The 15956-nt window shown below is 41.1% G+C and overlaps 4 protein-coding genes and 1 long non-coding RNA gene across 5 annotated transcripts in view; all 5 read left to right on the plus strand.

Annotated features, from left to right (window-relative positions):
• The window catches only part of LOC124314496, a 103874-nt gene that overhangs the window by 63780 nt on the left and 24138 nt on the right, over positions 1-15956 (plus strand). The gene's annotated exons all lie outside the window — the stretch shown is intronic.
• LOC124314456 (innexin inx2-like) lies at positions 118-1615 on the plus strand. The gene is made up of 2 exons (XM_046779663.1): positions 118-942; positions 1016-1615. The coding sequence occupies exons 1-2, from the start codon at positions 244-246 to the stop codon at positions 1403-1405; spliced, it is 1089 nt and encodes a 362-aa protein (XP_046635619.1). The 5' UTR covers positions 118-243; the 3' UTR covers positions 1406-1615.
• On the plus strand, positions 1759-3295 carry LOC124314457 (innexin inx2-like). The gene is made up of 2 exons (XM_046779664.1): positions 1759-2556; positions 2625-3295. The coding sequence occupies exons 1-2, from the start codon at positions 1858-1860 to the stop codon at positions 3012-3014; spliced, it is 1089 nt and encodes a 362-aa protein (XP_046635620.1). The 5' UTR covers positions 1759-1857; the 3' UTR covers positions 3015-3295.
• LOC124314433 (actin-interacting protein 1-like) lies at positions 3708-9107 on the plus strand. Its single transcript, XM_046779618.1, has 12 exons — positions 3708-3844; positions 4038-4159; positions 4231-4321; positions 4390-4537; positions 4597-4745; positions 4812-4967; positions 5037-5302; positions 5368-5685; positions 6035-6154; positions 6221-6379; positions 6717-6867; positions 8267-9107. Exons 1-12 carry the CDS (start codon positions 3829-3831, stop codon positions 8377-8379), a joined length of 1809 nt encoding a protein of 602 aa, XP_046635574.1. The 5' UTR covers positions 3708-3828; the 3' UTR covers positions 8380-9107.
• LOC124314468 (neural/ectodermal development factor IMP-L2-like) lies at positions 13499-15692 on the plus strand. Its single transcript, XM_046779680.1, has 7 exons — positions 13499-13773; positions 14435-14501; positions 14595-14788; positions 14888-15089; positions 15159-15364; positions 15439-15564; positions 15642-15692. The coding sequence occupies exons 1-7, from the start codon at positions 13672-13674 to the stop codon at positions 15651-15653; spliced, it is 909 nt and encodes a 302-aa protein (XP_046635636.1). The 5' UTR covers positions 13499-13671; the 3' UTR covers positions 15654-15692.

Below are 15956 nucleotides of genomic sequence, written 5' to 3' on the forward strand. Positions count from 1 at the left end.
AAGTGACGCTAGACGATTTCTGACACGTCCATTTGCTCACAAGTAGTTGCTCAACGTTTATCACTTGGATCTTATCAGCTGAGGGCTAAACAATTCGAACGTTTGCATTTCGTATCTGAACTAGAAAAGCCACGAACCAAAGAAACTCAAATTGTCTAGTATCCATCTTGGGCGAGTGTGCATCGGATTTTCCTTTTTTTCCACCTGCTTTTCTTTAGTCAGGGCGACACATAACGACCGAAAATGTTTCCAGATTTAATGGCCCTGAAGGGCCTTTTTAAAATTGATCCCATTAAAACCGATAACAATATATTTCGTTGCCACTACAAGTTGACGGTGATTTTTTTAGCTGTGTCGGCGACGTTGGTTTCCTTGACTCAATACGTCGGTGATCCTATCGATTGCTTCATCAACGCCGAAAAGAGTCCGTTTCCCAACAAAGTTCTCGACAACTACTGCTGGATCCATTCTACTCATACTCTGCCGAATCAGCCGGGCATCAAGGCGGACGGATCCATGCCCATTCCCGGTATTGGTACCCCAAAAGAGGGTGAAGAAATGAGATACCACAAGTACTACCAGTGGGTTGGATTCTTCCTCATGTTCCAGGCCATCACCTTCTATTTGCCTCGATTCATCTGGAAATTCTGGGAAGCCGGAAGGATGAAGACCTTGGTGGAAGATTTGAGCTCCTCCGTCATGCCGTCAGAAGTTGAAAAAGCGGCGAAAGCGAACCTGGTCGAATATCTTTTAGTCAATGTCAATCAGCACCAAATATACGCCTTCATCTTCTTCGGCTGCGAAGTGCTCAACGCCATCAACATCGTCGGTGAGATATTCTTGGTGGACACGTTTCTCGGTGGCGAGTTCACTGAATACGGCGGAAATGTTCTCGCCCAAACCGGAATGGATCCGGAAGATCGTGTCGATCCAATGTCATACGTAAGGACGAAGCCCATGACATCTTGTAATTGTTACATAATGTTTTTTAATCACGTCTCATTTTGATTTAAAGGTATTTCCCAAAGTGACCAAATGCTTGTTCAAGATGTACGGCCCGTCTGGAACTGTCCAACGCTTTGACGCCTATTGCGTTCTACCCGTCAACATTCTGAACGAAAAACTGTTCATTTTCCTTTGGTTTTGGTACGTCATTCTCGCCGTTGTGACCGGCATCGGCCTATTGTACCGAATCTTCACTCTGGTTTTGCCCAAACTTCGAATGTTCCTCCTGCGGAGACGAACCGGACGCGATTTAAATGTCCGCCAAGTCGAAACCGTCTTCCGCCGATGTCAGATCGGCGATTGGTTTGTCCTGATGCTCGTGAGTAGCAATGTCAACCAGTGGATCTTCCAGGAAGTGATAGACGAACTCGCTGAAAAGTTCAAAGGCAAAGACATTTAAAAAATAATTATTGCAATTAAGCGTATTAATTTGCAATTATAACGCGATGATGAATGCGTCGTTATTTTTCTATCAATATAATCTTTCGCCATTTGTATAAATTATGCGCGACGTTTAATGCAAAATTCAGCTTTTTTAAAACGAATCGCGCGTCTACTGTGTGTAGTTTTTTTGAAATTGTATACACGGAAAGGTTTTTATTTCTCATAATCGCCTTTTTATTATTTCAAAGTTCTTTCCTCCCAAGTTCAGACGTTAATGTTTGTTATCTTATCAGCTTGAACAAGTGGAGACGAACATCCCCTAACGTTTTTCTTTTTTATCTTAAAGTTGAAGAATACAAGTAGGTGTATAACAAACAGTGTTTATAGTTTAGCCACCTGAAAGAGCGTGGCAACTGGCATTGTGGCTTCTCTTCTTTGCATTAGGCTACAGCGTTTAATACCAAGAAAATGTTAGCGGAATTAACCACACTCAAGGGGATAGTGAAAGTTGATGTCGTCAAGATAGACAGTAACATTTTTCGTTGCCATTACAAGTTGACGGTGATTGTTCTTACGATTTCTGCCATGCTCATCTCATTGAAGCAATACGTTGGAGATCCTATTGATTGCATCATCAACGCCGAGAAGAGTCCTGTTAAAAGTGACGTTCTCGACCAATACTGCTGGATTCATTCTACTCATACTCTGCCAAATCAGCCGGGCATGAAAGCGAATGGATCGAGACCGATTCCTGGTCTCGGGACTCCACAGGAAGGCGAGCAGATGATTTACCACAAGTATTACCAATGGGTTGGATTCTTCCTCATCTTCGAAGCCATCACATTTTTCATACCTCGGCTGGTCTGGAAATTTTCGGAAGGCGGAAGGATGCGGACTCTATTAGAAGATTTGCGGTTTTCGCCAGTGGAAACGACAGTGCAGAAAAATGCTAAAGCTAGTCTAGTCGACTATTTGTTCACTAATGTCTGCCAACATCAAGTCTACGCTTCTAGTTATTTTGTTTGTGAAGTCCTGAACGCCATCATCATCCTCGGCAATATTTTCTTGGTGGACGCGTTCCTCGGGGGTGAATTCCTCGAATATGGCGGAAACGTAGTGGCTGCTTCTGTAATGGATCCTGAGGATCGCACCGATCCTATGTCATACGTATGCATCCTTGTATCCATTTCTATTTGAAACTGATTAATAATTATTTTATTTTTACTTATTTCTAGGTATTTCCCAAATTAACCAAATGCTTGTTCAAGATGTACGGACCTTCTGGTACCATACAGCAGTACGACGCCTTATGTATTTTACCTGTGAACATTCTGAACGAGAAGGTCTTCATTTTTCTCTGGTTCTGGTACGTCATTCTGGCCATTCTGACCGGCATCGACCTTGTGGTTCGAGGCATCACTTTGCTTTTACCCCGAGTTCGACTCTTTTTCTTGAAGAGACAAGCTGGACGCAATATTGATTTTGATCACGTCGAAACTGTGTTCCGCCGATGTCAGATTGGCGACTGGTTTGTCCTGATGCTCATCAGTAGCAACATTAACCAGTGGACTTTTCAAGAGATTTTACGTGGACTTGCCCTAAAGTTCAGAGGCAAAGACATTTAAATAATAAAGGAATTAAAATTATTCTCAGATATTTCTGCTTTCTGTGTAATCACGATTTATTTTTTAAATTTTTGGCAGCTTTAATTATTGCGCAATTTTTCGCTATTTCAAATTCAACAGGGGAAAACTGGTGTTGGCTAATGAATCATTGTGTCGCAACATGCTCTATTGCACTCATGTGATCATGTCATCTTACGCATTCTATTGTTTCACAACATTTCGTTTTCTAGTTTTACCTAGCTCCTTCGCTTCAAGAAATAAACTTATTTCTCTATCATTAATTTCCTTTGTTGCAACTTGCAGTGATACAATAATATGTTATCACGCTATAAGTATGTGTATAGACCGCTGATAATCGTAGCGTAAAACTGCAGGTGACGAGACATCACGATTTTAGAACAGGAATGTTTTCATAACCAAACAAACTGTTGTCACAACTTTAGAAATAAAGAATTCGTGGTTAAACAAATTTGCCGCAAAAAAAAGCACAGCTGACCGCATTTGTTTAGAAATACATGAAACTATATAGTCTAGATTTATCGAATTGATCTGATTATTTAAAAAAAAAAAAGATCCCATGCCCAAATTTGGGTGTATAATTTTTTTTCTTTTCTTTTTCCTGTGACGTCACAAGAGGTGGGAAGGGGGATACGTGTGGAAATAAGATAAGCCGCCTTAAACGCCCCACCCTCTCTTATAGAAGTAGCAGAAGAAAAATTCACTATTTGTCTGACTGACGGGCTGTAACGGCGTCTATCTACCTCTAACTCTATACTCAACTCGCCGGCGTGAGTGTTTGACTGCCAACGGAGCAATGTCGTTTACAAATAGTAAGTAATACTGAAATGTAAATGAAAAATCGATTGTCTCTTCAGGATTTCAACGTTTTCTGTCAACAGTTGGGTTCTTGGTGCAACGGTTATGAATGATTTACTAAGCTCAGTGAAAGTCGTCTAACTTTCCCGTTTGTCACAAGTTAGTCATTCTGTTTGATTGAATAGCCTCCTTTCTTTTTCTCCACAGAGGCTTTGTTTGCTTCCTTGCCCAGGACACAACGGGGGCAGCCACTGGTTTTGGGTGGAGATCCCAAAGGGAAAAATTTCCTGTACACTCATGGAAACAGTGTGATTATTCGAAACATTGAAGTAAGTGACACACCTCGATGAATCATACTCAAGGTCCAGGCATAACAATTTTTTCCCCCGTGTTATTCCAGAACCCTGAGATTGCTGAAACTTACACCGAACATTCTTGCCAAGTGAATGTTGCCAAGTATTCCCCCAGTGGATTTTACATAGCGTCTGCTGGTAAATAACAGGATACAAACAAAGCATTAGCATACCATTAAATACTAATTGAAAAAAAAAACTTCTAGATCAATCTGGCAAAGTCAGGATTTGGGATACTGTAAACAAGGAGCATATCTGCAAGATTGAACTTCAGCCATTTGCTGGACCAATCAAGGATTTAGCCTGGTCTCCTGATAATCAGCGAATGGTTGTGGTTGGAGAGGGCAGGGAATGGTAACATTCTTTTAACATTCCTTTTTGATAAGGAATTCATTTTTCAACATTTTTTCTAGTTTTGGTCATGTTTTCTTGGTTGATACCGGTACTTCCAATGGCACGATTGGTGGGCCTTCCAAGCCCATCAACTCTTGCGACTTCCGACCTGCCAGGCCATTTAAAATTATCGCCGGAAGTGAAGATAACTCGGTTACTGTTTTCGAAGGTCCTATCCTGCGTCATATATATTTTTCAGATGTGTTATTTCTGAACTTTTCCTTTGATGTTACAGGTCCTCCATTCAAGTGGAAGATGACTAAAACTGAACACCAACGCTTCGTTCAATCCGTTCGCTACTCTCCAAACGGCGATCACTTTGCCACTGGTGGTTTTGATGGCAAGATCTTTGTTTACGATGGAAAGACATCAGACCTGATCGGCGAATTAGGTACGAAATCGCGGAATCTTTTCCACCATAGGAATTTTAACAAAATTCCAAATATTTAAAATTTAACAGGTAGCCCAGCGCACAATGGAGGAGTCTACGCTGTTTCTTGGAGCCCGGACAGCAAAACTTTGCTGTCCGCCTCTGGTGACAAGACATGCAAGACTTGGGATATAGCTACCATGAGCCTCATTACCGAGTTCCCTATGGGCACTGCTATTGAAGATCAACAGGTCTCTTGTTTATGGCAGGGAAAACATATGTTGTCCGTTTCTTTGGCGGGGCACATTTCTTACCTAGATCCTGCCAACCCAAGCAAACCTCTTCGTGTTATTAAGGTGCATATCATTTCATGCAATCCTATGGTTTATGAATTAATGATTACAATTTTTTGATTTCCTAGGGCCACAACAAACCGATAACAGTCATGACGGTGAACAAGAATCGTGACACTGTGTTCACTGGCTCGCATGATGGTTACATTACCAGCTGGGACGTGGCCACTGGAGAGAGTAATCGAATTGAAGGTGTTGGGCATGGCAATCAAATGAACGGCATGGTCACTCTGGGCGAATCGATTTTCACTTGCGGTATCGACAACGCCATCAAGGAGGTCAATGTAATGACTAAATCCTTCACCAATACCAACATCAAGTTGGCGTCCCAGCCCCGAGGATTAGCCGGGGATGGCACTACTCTCATCGTCCCGTGTGAGAAGGAGGTAGGATCTAAAAACACATAGCATTTTCGTTCTTTTCCAGAAGATGGCACGAAAGTAGCTGCGTGTCTTTCAAATAAAGTTGAGAAAACATCCCACAATTCTGAGAACTTAACTGGAAACTTTTGGTTTGATTTAGGGCGATATTTTAGTTTATTTTTGCTGATATTAGTATCCTATATCTTCGATCTAAATTAAGAACAATATTGCTGAATTTGCCAATATGTTTAGTAATTTTTTGCATACAGTATGTAAATTGATCTAGCATTTCGCTTAAATTAGAAAAAAAGCATTCGCCAAACTTCGATTGAAGGTTAAATCGTGATTGACTGACGGACTATTTTTGAAACAGATTGCAGTTATTCAGGACGGTCGCCAAGTATCGAGTGTGAGCGTTAACTTTGAACCATCCTGTGCTTCCATGAACGGTCACCATCCGGATGTTGCTGTTGGCGGAACTACTGACCACAAGGTTGAGGAAATTGACACACTAACACGAATGGAAAGTTTGCAATAATGTTATCGTTGCCGAATTTAGCTCCATGTGTACATTTTGCACAGCGGCAACTTGACGCCACGAATGGAACTGGACCACAGCGGCCCCATCACGGATTGCGCTTTTTCGCCCGACAACCAATACCTGGCAGTTGCTGACGCCAACCGCCTTGTCACTCTTTATGGATTGCCTAGCTATGAGGTAAGTTACTTAAGGAAATTGAATAAGCACACGCGTCAGACTTTTCAGTCTCCAACAATGTACCGTAATTCTATTTGGGAGTTGATGTTGAGCCCGGCTTGTATTAACACAGTTTGAATGCCATGGAATAGACATCCATCGATCTCGTGTCGATTGAAGCCATCCAATTCCCACTATGTTATTGGATGGCAATGGAGTTAGTTACTTGATGTAACCTTGTGATCTTACAAGCGAAAGGGTCCCGGTACATGTCTCCTATTTGTTTAGATTTGTCGACCTTCAAGGGATTCCGTCGGTCGATAATATTCAGTTAACTCGATTTTCTTGTTTGTCACAGGTGGCTAGCAAAGAAGTTTGGGGTTACCATACTGCTAAAGTCAATTGCGTCGCCTGGAGTCCTGACTCGACTCTACTAGCATCCGGAAGCTTGGACACTTCCATTATCGTTTGGAGCGTGGAGAAGCCGAATAAACGCCTCATTATCAAGAGTAAGTCAAATTAGGAAATAATTTGGGGAAAAAAAGGAACGGAAACGTAAGGTTTCGTCGTTTCTGAATCTATGGGATATTTAATTGTCCGAGATAGGAACACGCAACCAGACATGTTTTAACTCGAGAGATGAAACGTTGGAAAAAGGAATCGAGACATTTGTTTTTTCAACTTTCATTTACCCTTTGACCTGTCGGGCTATCAGAACGGGAAAATTTTTCTTTCACAAAGTTGTAGACTTCATGTCTTCATTCAAGTATAATCATTCGTCTGCTGATCTAAGCATTTTGAAGAAAGCCCGTTCGATTTTGTCCCATCTTGGGCTAAACGGAAGTCGTGAATCTTTATGAAACTTTTATTTTTTCTTAAATAATACCCGGAATTCGTCCGAGCAGACATAATATTTGATGATAGCAAAATGCGTGTTAGACTGCATCAATAGTCCATCCCACTACAAAAAAAAAAATTGGCAGACTTGAAGGGGCACATTATTTAGAATTGCGTTTTAAAAGTTCAAACAAAAAGGTTTTGGGAATTTTCCGAGAAATTTGAGAGGGAGTCTTTGCCGTCTAGCGTGAATCGACTTAACTCAAGCCGATCCTTGTAAACCCACCCCGATCTCTTTGCAGTGGACGAATGAATTGAAGGCTTTGTGAGAGTTCAAGGCTGAAAACATTTCTTTTAGCCTTCCTACTATTGGATTAGAAGGATGCATCAATCGCGGATTGGTCCGCTCAATGTCGGATGCTGCTCGCCTGCTCCCATTTGAGCAGCATCCCAATATTTCACATTTCGATCGTATTACAGAACATTGCGCGCACAAACACTTCTTTTTCACCCGAACAGCCACCGCGTACACTTGTGTTCACGTGATTTCTTACTGGCCTCCTTTTCTGCTGACGCACATTTTCAGTCAAATAAAAAACAGAAACTCGCCCTTTATTTGGCTTAATTTGATGCAAGTCTATACAGAACGTCTACCCCTCGAGATTACACTTTGTATAAACACTTGTTACATTGTTAGACGCAGTAGCTGTTGGCGTTAATCCAAATCGTGCCGCCGCTCGTGTGGAGCCTATTAAAATGCGTCCATTTTCATCGCAAACATATAAACGGTCGATGTATAAGCAATGTCTGACCGCTGTTATATAAAAAGGCGTTGTAATTGGAAGCTTGTCTATATGAACTTGGGAGCTGATCAGGAAATGGCCTCTTTGTTGAACCCTGTTGGTTTTGCGTCACCAAAATGTGATATTATCCCAAGGGCTGCGATAGTGGATTGTATTGGTAGCGAATGTCCAGAAGGACCCAATGCACTCCCGTACTGTTGCTCTGTTTTTCTTTTTAATGAAATTGTTTTTTTGTTTACTGATCTTGTTTCGTGTTCTTGATTGATAGATGCCCACCCACAGAGCCAGATCACCGGTATTGCTTGGTTGGACAACAACACAATCGTTTCGGTTGGCCAGGACTGCAACAGTCGCTACTGGGACATCCGCAATTTCCCCTGAAACTGTTGAACCAACAACAAAAGATTAAGGGGAAATTCGACCAAGTCATGATCATGGTTGATTGCTATTACATTATTATTAATTTACTACTACTAAAAAAAAAAAATTTACTACATCAGTACTACTATTTACTTCCGTTTCCCAGTCTGTCTCTCTATCCCACTGTCAGCATACGTCATTCGCTGGTCCATATTCTTCCTCCCCCTCTGAATCAAGCAAGCACCAGAGTCTTAAATAATTAACAAATAAGAGTGGCCTTATTGTATTATTACTATTATTTTGCAATGGTCTACCAGTGCTATTTAGAATCGTGATCGCCTCTAAGCGTCTCGTCTATTACCCGCCCTATAATAGCCACGAAACCACACCCTCACCCACCCACCCCACCCTCTTTTTTTGTTTTCATTTGTTGTCTCTTTGAAGGGACATATAGTCTTCCTTATTATTTTGCCCAGTTGTTTTCTCGGTTGATTGGACCGACATGTTCAGGTTTCGTCTGTATGTTGGCGAAAGAAAGAAAGAAAAAAAAGAAACAACAACAAACAATATTGGTTATACGTAGCTCTTCCCCCCACCCTTCTTGTTTGGTTGTCTCTGCGTTATTCCATTTCTTTTTCACACACACAATTATTATCACCATTTTTCTTTTGTTTGTTTGTTTTTTTCATTTGCGTGTTTTGCTGATTCTTTAATTGCCTGAGAATTCATAAAAAACTAATGTATCTGAAGTGAAAAATTATGACCTTTTATTTATTAGGTAACAACGTGCGATGAGTCAAGTGCGTGTTTACATACGCGACCAATTTGACCTTCTGATACCGCTTATCCATACCGCTCTACCACCACTGTACTATGAGTATCGAGTATTATGTGGGACTCTTCGGACGATGCGATAGTCATTGCGAAATCAATTCATCAATGGTGGATGAGTATGTTACTCGTCACCGGAAACTGGCAAAGAGAACGAGCCGTCAGATGTATTTTAACGTTCCCAATAGTCGTGTGACGTACTTTTAAAACTAAAAGTTGTTGTTCTGTTCACAGCGGATGAATCTCATTAAGCACAGTCATGCTGAACTGAGACTTTGCTGTTTTTTTGCATGAAGATGGGATTTTTTTTTCGTTTTACTTATAGAAAACCGCAGGAGGAAAGAGGGTGGTGTGATTGTGGACGTCACAGTAATCAAGCTGATTCGTGAATTTTCGTCTTTTTTTCATTTTTCCCGCCATGGTTGTGATAGAGTAAACGACGCAAGAGAATTCTTGGGAAATCTTCCGAATGTTGTTGAGATTTTGGCCGGAATTCGTCGGTTATTGAGGACCAGTAAAAACGGGACGTTGACTTTGATGCTGATTTGGTTGGTCGAAATATCGGCGGATGCCACGAGTCGTTATTTCGCTAACGAGGCAAGATCGATTAAAGGAGTTTAGCAAATAAAACAAGAAATCAATACAAAACGAGAGGAAGTCCATCCTCCTTTTCTTTGCAACGATTTGACGTTTCAGATGAACTTTTGACCCGGAAACTCCCCAACCTTGACAGCATAATGTGTAACAACATCAACCGTTACAAAAGCGGACGACGTTTTTTTACGATCGCCCACGCGATTTTAACTGTCATGATGATCGAGTCTATTCCTCAGTGAATGAATAATTGATTTTTTGAATTTTCTCTTGCTTGGTGGGTATAAATGCAGCCCAGGTCAAAGAAAATCGGTTATTCTTCTAGTATTAGCTCGTTGAAACAGTAACATGCTGAAGAACTTGGCACTGCTGGGCAGCGCAGCATCTTTAATTGTTTATTTACGCTTTAAAAAATTCCCGGTATACGTGCGGTCTCTCTTTTTAAAATGTTAAGCTGGTTAGGTGTCTAGACAAGCAGTGGTTCAAAGTGACTTGTTCCACGAATTTCGTCTTGCATATATCGCAAGAACCATTTCATCACGTAGGTTTGTTGACGGACGCCTTTGTCGCATCCCGAGACCTTTTTCCCCTCTTGAACAGTGGCCAAACCCCAACATCATGGGGGTTTCATCTGCGTCTTTGACCACCGAGATCATCACCCGACACCAATATCAATTCCAGGGAAATAACCTAATAACCAGAGTTTGATGTTCTTTAATGCGCGATGTCTTAAACCAAGGACACAATTTCACATTAAATTACAGCGTATAGTCTTTAAACACATTAGTGTTCACTAATGTGTGTGTCCCACGTGTTAAATAAAGATAAACTATCTATAGTTGTTTTAAGTCATAATTAAGTATCTAAGGTTGTGGTCGAAATGCTGGTATAACTCGGACTGGCAACTCGAATTGGCGAACAAGAGAAGGCCGTTTATCGTGCGACTTGTCTTGTTCGCCATTTCGCGGCAGTTTGATTATTTGAGTTTCGATAAACCATAAAACTTTCGCAATTAAATTGTCAGGGCCAATGACACGATCATCTATAACCTCGGTCTGCATTTTAGAGTTTTCATTTTAGCTTGACTGCCAGTAGATGTTTGAATGTGGTTGTGTATGTCGGAAAAACAGACTGTTTTGACTAATGGACGGCACGTGCATGCATGTTATTGAATTTTGGTACGTTTACAGTTGAGAGTTGGTCATTTTACATTATATTTCATTTCTCAAGATTCTTATGTGGTCTAAAATATCTGATAGTTGCGTAGCTGGCGATTTAAAATGACCCTTTGCCATATTTGAAGAGGATGCGAACCGGTTTATAGTTGAGTTCATGATGTGCATGTTATTGAGAAAGAAGCACACTCTGCACCGCTCACTTTATTTGGCTGTACACTGTACAGTTTTCATTCCATACAATCACAACTCCTTATTCGTAAAAAAATTGCACGTACGCAACAAATCAGCCCATTAACTATAGTGCTGTTCAGATTAGAATTTGAATAATTACAGATGACCCTTTGTTGGTTGTTGACAAGCGTGTTCATTTTCAATGACTATGGGCCCTTTGTGGTTTGCAGCTGTCAGGATATGGGGTCCGATTAAAATTGCGCATGTTTTATTATGCGGAGTGTGAAGTTTGCTTGGTTTTGATCACTTTCAAGACATTTTTAATTTTTAAGGACTTGATCAAATGTGCGCCTCAGATATTTCTCTATTGACGTAATAGACTCATTAGTGGAAGATGCGCAGTGGCCAACAGATGGATGGTGATTTCTTATCGGGCAAGCTGACCGCGGCTGATCGCACTTGTCCGTGACTGTGCGGCTTGCGCCTGCAACTTCAACAGGCATTGCCATGATGGCGGCCTTATTGACCACCGAGTGTGGTCTATATAGGGTATTAATCTGCTATACATTTTCGCTGTTTACATAAACAACCAACACACTGTCTAGCAAATGGTCTTCTTCGAATCGGTTTCGAAATGACGTACAAAATCCAGCCGCTCTTCTTACGAATTTTGTCGCACTTGTTGGATTTTCTCTGAAACTAACAGTTAATCGGCATGGAAACGATCAATTTGATGATTAGAACTAGCCAAAGGGTAACCCGATGCTTTTGAATCGCCAACGGGCTGATCAATGGACGGTTGTATAGGCTGCCTAGTCAATACATTAGAATCTGCTTGCTGCTGCCCCCATAAAATCAAATCCGTCTAATCAAAAGTGATTTGAAGACTAAGGAAGCAGCCCATTTTTTATCCTGTTGTTGTCACAAGGAAAAAAAAAACTTTGCGCAGCAGCGGAGCTTATTTGACAATCGCCTAAAATCCCCGCGATACAAAATGCAACGATCGTCACTAAAAAAAAATGTTTTTGCCTTTTTTAAAATGTACCAAGTCAAAGTCATTATCTAAAAGCGCCCTGTCAGCAATGAAATGATTAAAATACGACGATAGCAATGCTCAATTGAGACGAATTAGCTTTGAAATAATATCGGGTTCAAGAGAAGATATAATTAACCCAAGCATCAGATGTTGACATCTGTTTCGCTATTTTGGGTTCACGCAAATTTTATTGCTCTATTTATTTTTACGTACTCAATCCTAAAGTTCAATTCCACAATCTTTGATTTCGGCGCTGCAATTTCCAATAATCAACAAATATAAGCAATATGTTTTTAATTAATTCAAAAGTTCTTCATTGACGACTCGGACCGTGCTGAATTAATTTCTATAAGGTAATGTTTTAGCCTGCTTGCGTGCTAGTCTCCAGCCACTATGTAAGAAAACATTCTGCCGCGGACGTTGATCGTATTTAACTTGATCTGCACACGAGTGGAGATCAGAGAGTCTACGGCTTTATTATGACGGGGGTGAAACTAATAGCCTAGAGATGTTATCGTTTCATAGAAGAGGAATAAATGCATACATTTTGGTTGTCGGCCCTAATATTCATTTCAGACATATTAGACTCCCACAGGGTTGTGACCCTGGTCTACATATAGCAGCCGCAAAAAGTTCAATTTTTTCATATGCCCTTACAACCCGCTAAAGTCTATAGGAATTAAGTCTAAAGTTTTTGTGCGCAAAGAAATGTCAGTGAATTTAATGATGTACAAACAAGAGCAAGTCAAATGGGATGCGCTACATTGTACACCGCAAGGTATTTCGTGTGTGCGTCAGTAGTAAAGAACATGTAGTTTTTTCTTGAAAGCTTTTAAATGCAGGTTGCATGTCGGAATCCACCTACACATTGCTATATGTCATTGTAATGTTTACTATTGATTTTATTTGATAATAATAAGAAAAAACTGAAACACGCGCAAATGCATCAAGTCGTAGATGATGCAACAGGTTCACTAGATAAGCTGGAGAAAAGGTTTCATTTATAGAATTTTACCGGTGGAAATGCAAACTGTTGAAGAGCGACAATCGACAATGACCCGATTACATAAATGTAAGGTGTTATGCAAATACAAGAACATCTCACCAATGATGAAAAAACAAGTGAACCTTTTTGAATGCAGAATTTTTGAATGCAGGTACCGCGATCTGACTTGCCATTTAGGTGACACTATTATTTATTGTGTGTACCAACATCCAACAATGCTGAATTCCAAACGACGAATGAATATAGTCTTCTCGCCATGGAATAAGTTACTACTGCGCAGCGAGCCACGCCTCTATGGGATCCTGCCACAGATATAAAAAGGAGACGGCACCGTCATTTCTGATCAAGTGTTGCAAGCCATCGACAGCTCTCTTCTCTCCTTATTCAAGCGCTTTTTCTCTTTTTTCCCAAAACACAAGTCCCAAGTTGTTGGACACTTTTTTTTGCCTAGCTCACTTTGATTTCAATTTTTATTATATTTCAAAGAAGATTTAATCATGAAACCCACCGGAATTTTTACCAACGTGTTTTTATTCCTGGCCGCATTGACACTGGCCGCAGCAGCCTCCTTGCCCCTCCGCAGAACATCCATCTTCAGGGTGAGTTGATTTAGCTTGAATTCATTTGATTCACCTTTAGCTCTATAAGGTATAGAATGAATGACAGTTGCTGGCGCTAAATTTTAAAATTAAATGTTGCAAGTAAAATGCATATGTAGCCACTGGTTGATGGGGGGAGGGGGGGGGGTGAGATATTTAGTTTTGTCAATTTATTGCTTGACTTGACATAGTGCAATGTCCGGAATTTTGTTGTTGTTACTCAATCCCCCTTGGAAAAGTAAAGCGACCGGAAGTGCTGATAAAATCTAGGGTAGTTTAAACACATCAAAACTGGAACGCGTGCGGCTGCTGCTGCTGCTGATGCAAAGATGGCGAATGTTTTTCTCGAATTCCTGGAAAAGGGCAAGATTAGGGCTGGATGGGGTGAAAAACAAGGTCCTCCTCCTCGTGCAGAAAAAGAGATGAGACTATAGGAGAGAGTGACAGGCGGTCTAACTAATGACATGTTTTCGTCAAAAATCGCGCGGACATCATCAATTTCGCTCACGATATTCTCCCGAGAGTCTTATACAATGTACATAGTTGAAATGAATGAATCGTTAGTGCGTGGGTTTAGACCGCATCCGAAAGAAGTGCAGAGCAAATCCAATTTCATTGAGGTCATGTTTATATCTTATTTTGACTTTTTTAAAAATAACAGGATAGCGAGACCCCTCGACGCCAGTACGAGGAATTGATAGCCAGTCGACAAATCCGCAGCAATTTCGGTAAGTGATACTATCACACGTTTTTCTAAGTTTTTCATTCAGCTCTCACTCGAGGTGTGTAACCATATACCCTTTTTTTTTCATTTTTATCAGAATCGTCAACATCGGATGATCAAGTCGAAAAATCATCAGCCGCTGGCGAACCTGCCGGAACGTTGAAATTCCACATCAAACCGCCTTCACAATTAACCGTAGCCATGAACGACCGTTTGGAATTGATCTGTGACGTTTCCGGTTCTCCTCCTCCGGCCGTCTACTGGCTCAAGAACGGCATGCCCATTCCTGAGGTAATCTAATACACCCAGCTAGCTACTGCTACTCTCTTGTCGAAGTGGAAAGATAATAATAATAATTAAAAAATAAAAATTCCCGATTGCCATACACAGTCGCCGTTCGACAGAGACGAAATTGAAGAAGCGTCAAACAAAATCTCCGAGATTGAGTCGCTGCTGCCGACCAGAGGTTTGGCTTCGACCAAAGCCCGTTTGCTCATCGATTGCGTTGATGGCGACGCCGAGGCCATTTATACTTGCGTAGCCCAGTCGGTCAACGAGAAGATCGTGTCCAGCACCTACGTTCATATTGAAGGTAATAATGTCGAATTGTGCTGGATCAATCGGGGATGAAATTAACATAATTTGATTTGATATAATGAAGGTGAAGTTGCTTATAACGAAACCACCTGCACGTTGAGACACGAGACGGACTCGTTGCCGGCCATCGTTTTCATGTGGTCGGGTACCTACATCGACGTCGAAGGTAGAGATGCCGTCATCTTGTGCCGGGCAGCTGGTAATCCCTCGCCAAACATTTCGTGGTACACTGGTGACGATCGTCTCATCACCTCCGGACGCCACTATCAGGTAATAAGAATTAAATTGAAATCAATTCATCCTCAATTCACTATAACATTCTTGTTTGATATTTCTAAAATCAGATTTTGCCCAGTGGCGATTTGAAAATTTTCAACCTCCGCTGGAACGAACACATGGGTCTTTACAAATGCCGGGCGGAGAATGAATTCGGATTAGACGAATCGGTCACTTTTGTTTACCCAGTTGTGGTAATAAATTAACATGACTTTACTGTTTCTTCGTGATTAATTTTACAACGAATTTTCTTTTTCACCCTTATTTGCAGCCGGAGAGTTAAATGGATTGTTCAGAAAGCCAAGTACGTGAGGCAAAATTTAAAAGCTTGTTGGTCGGAAAATTGGACCCGCAATCAATTTCCGATCAAAATCGTTTTAAGCCCAGCAACACACAGTCGACTAGAGTTCATCAGTTGCCGTTTTATATGTGTTATACACTACAACCGCGTGTACAATTAATTACGAGACCCTTATTTTCTGTACATTCCGTTCCACCTCCTTTTCTTCGTCAATCGTAAACTTAGAAAAGAACTACTCTGTAGTGCTCCGGACCCGCCGTAAATTAATGTATTATCCGCTTGCCA

Source organism: Daphnia pulicaria, chromosome 10 (genome assembly GCF_021234035.1).
Source record: "Daphnia pulicaria isolate SC F1-1A chromosome 10, SC_F0-13Bv2, whole genome shotgun sequence".
Classification (NCBI taxonomy): Eukaryota; Metazoa; Arthropoda; class Branchiopoda; order Diplostraca; family Daphniidae; genus Daphnia; species Daphnia pulicaria.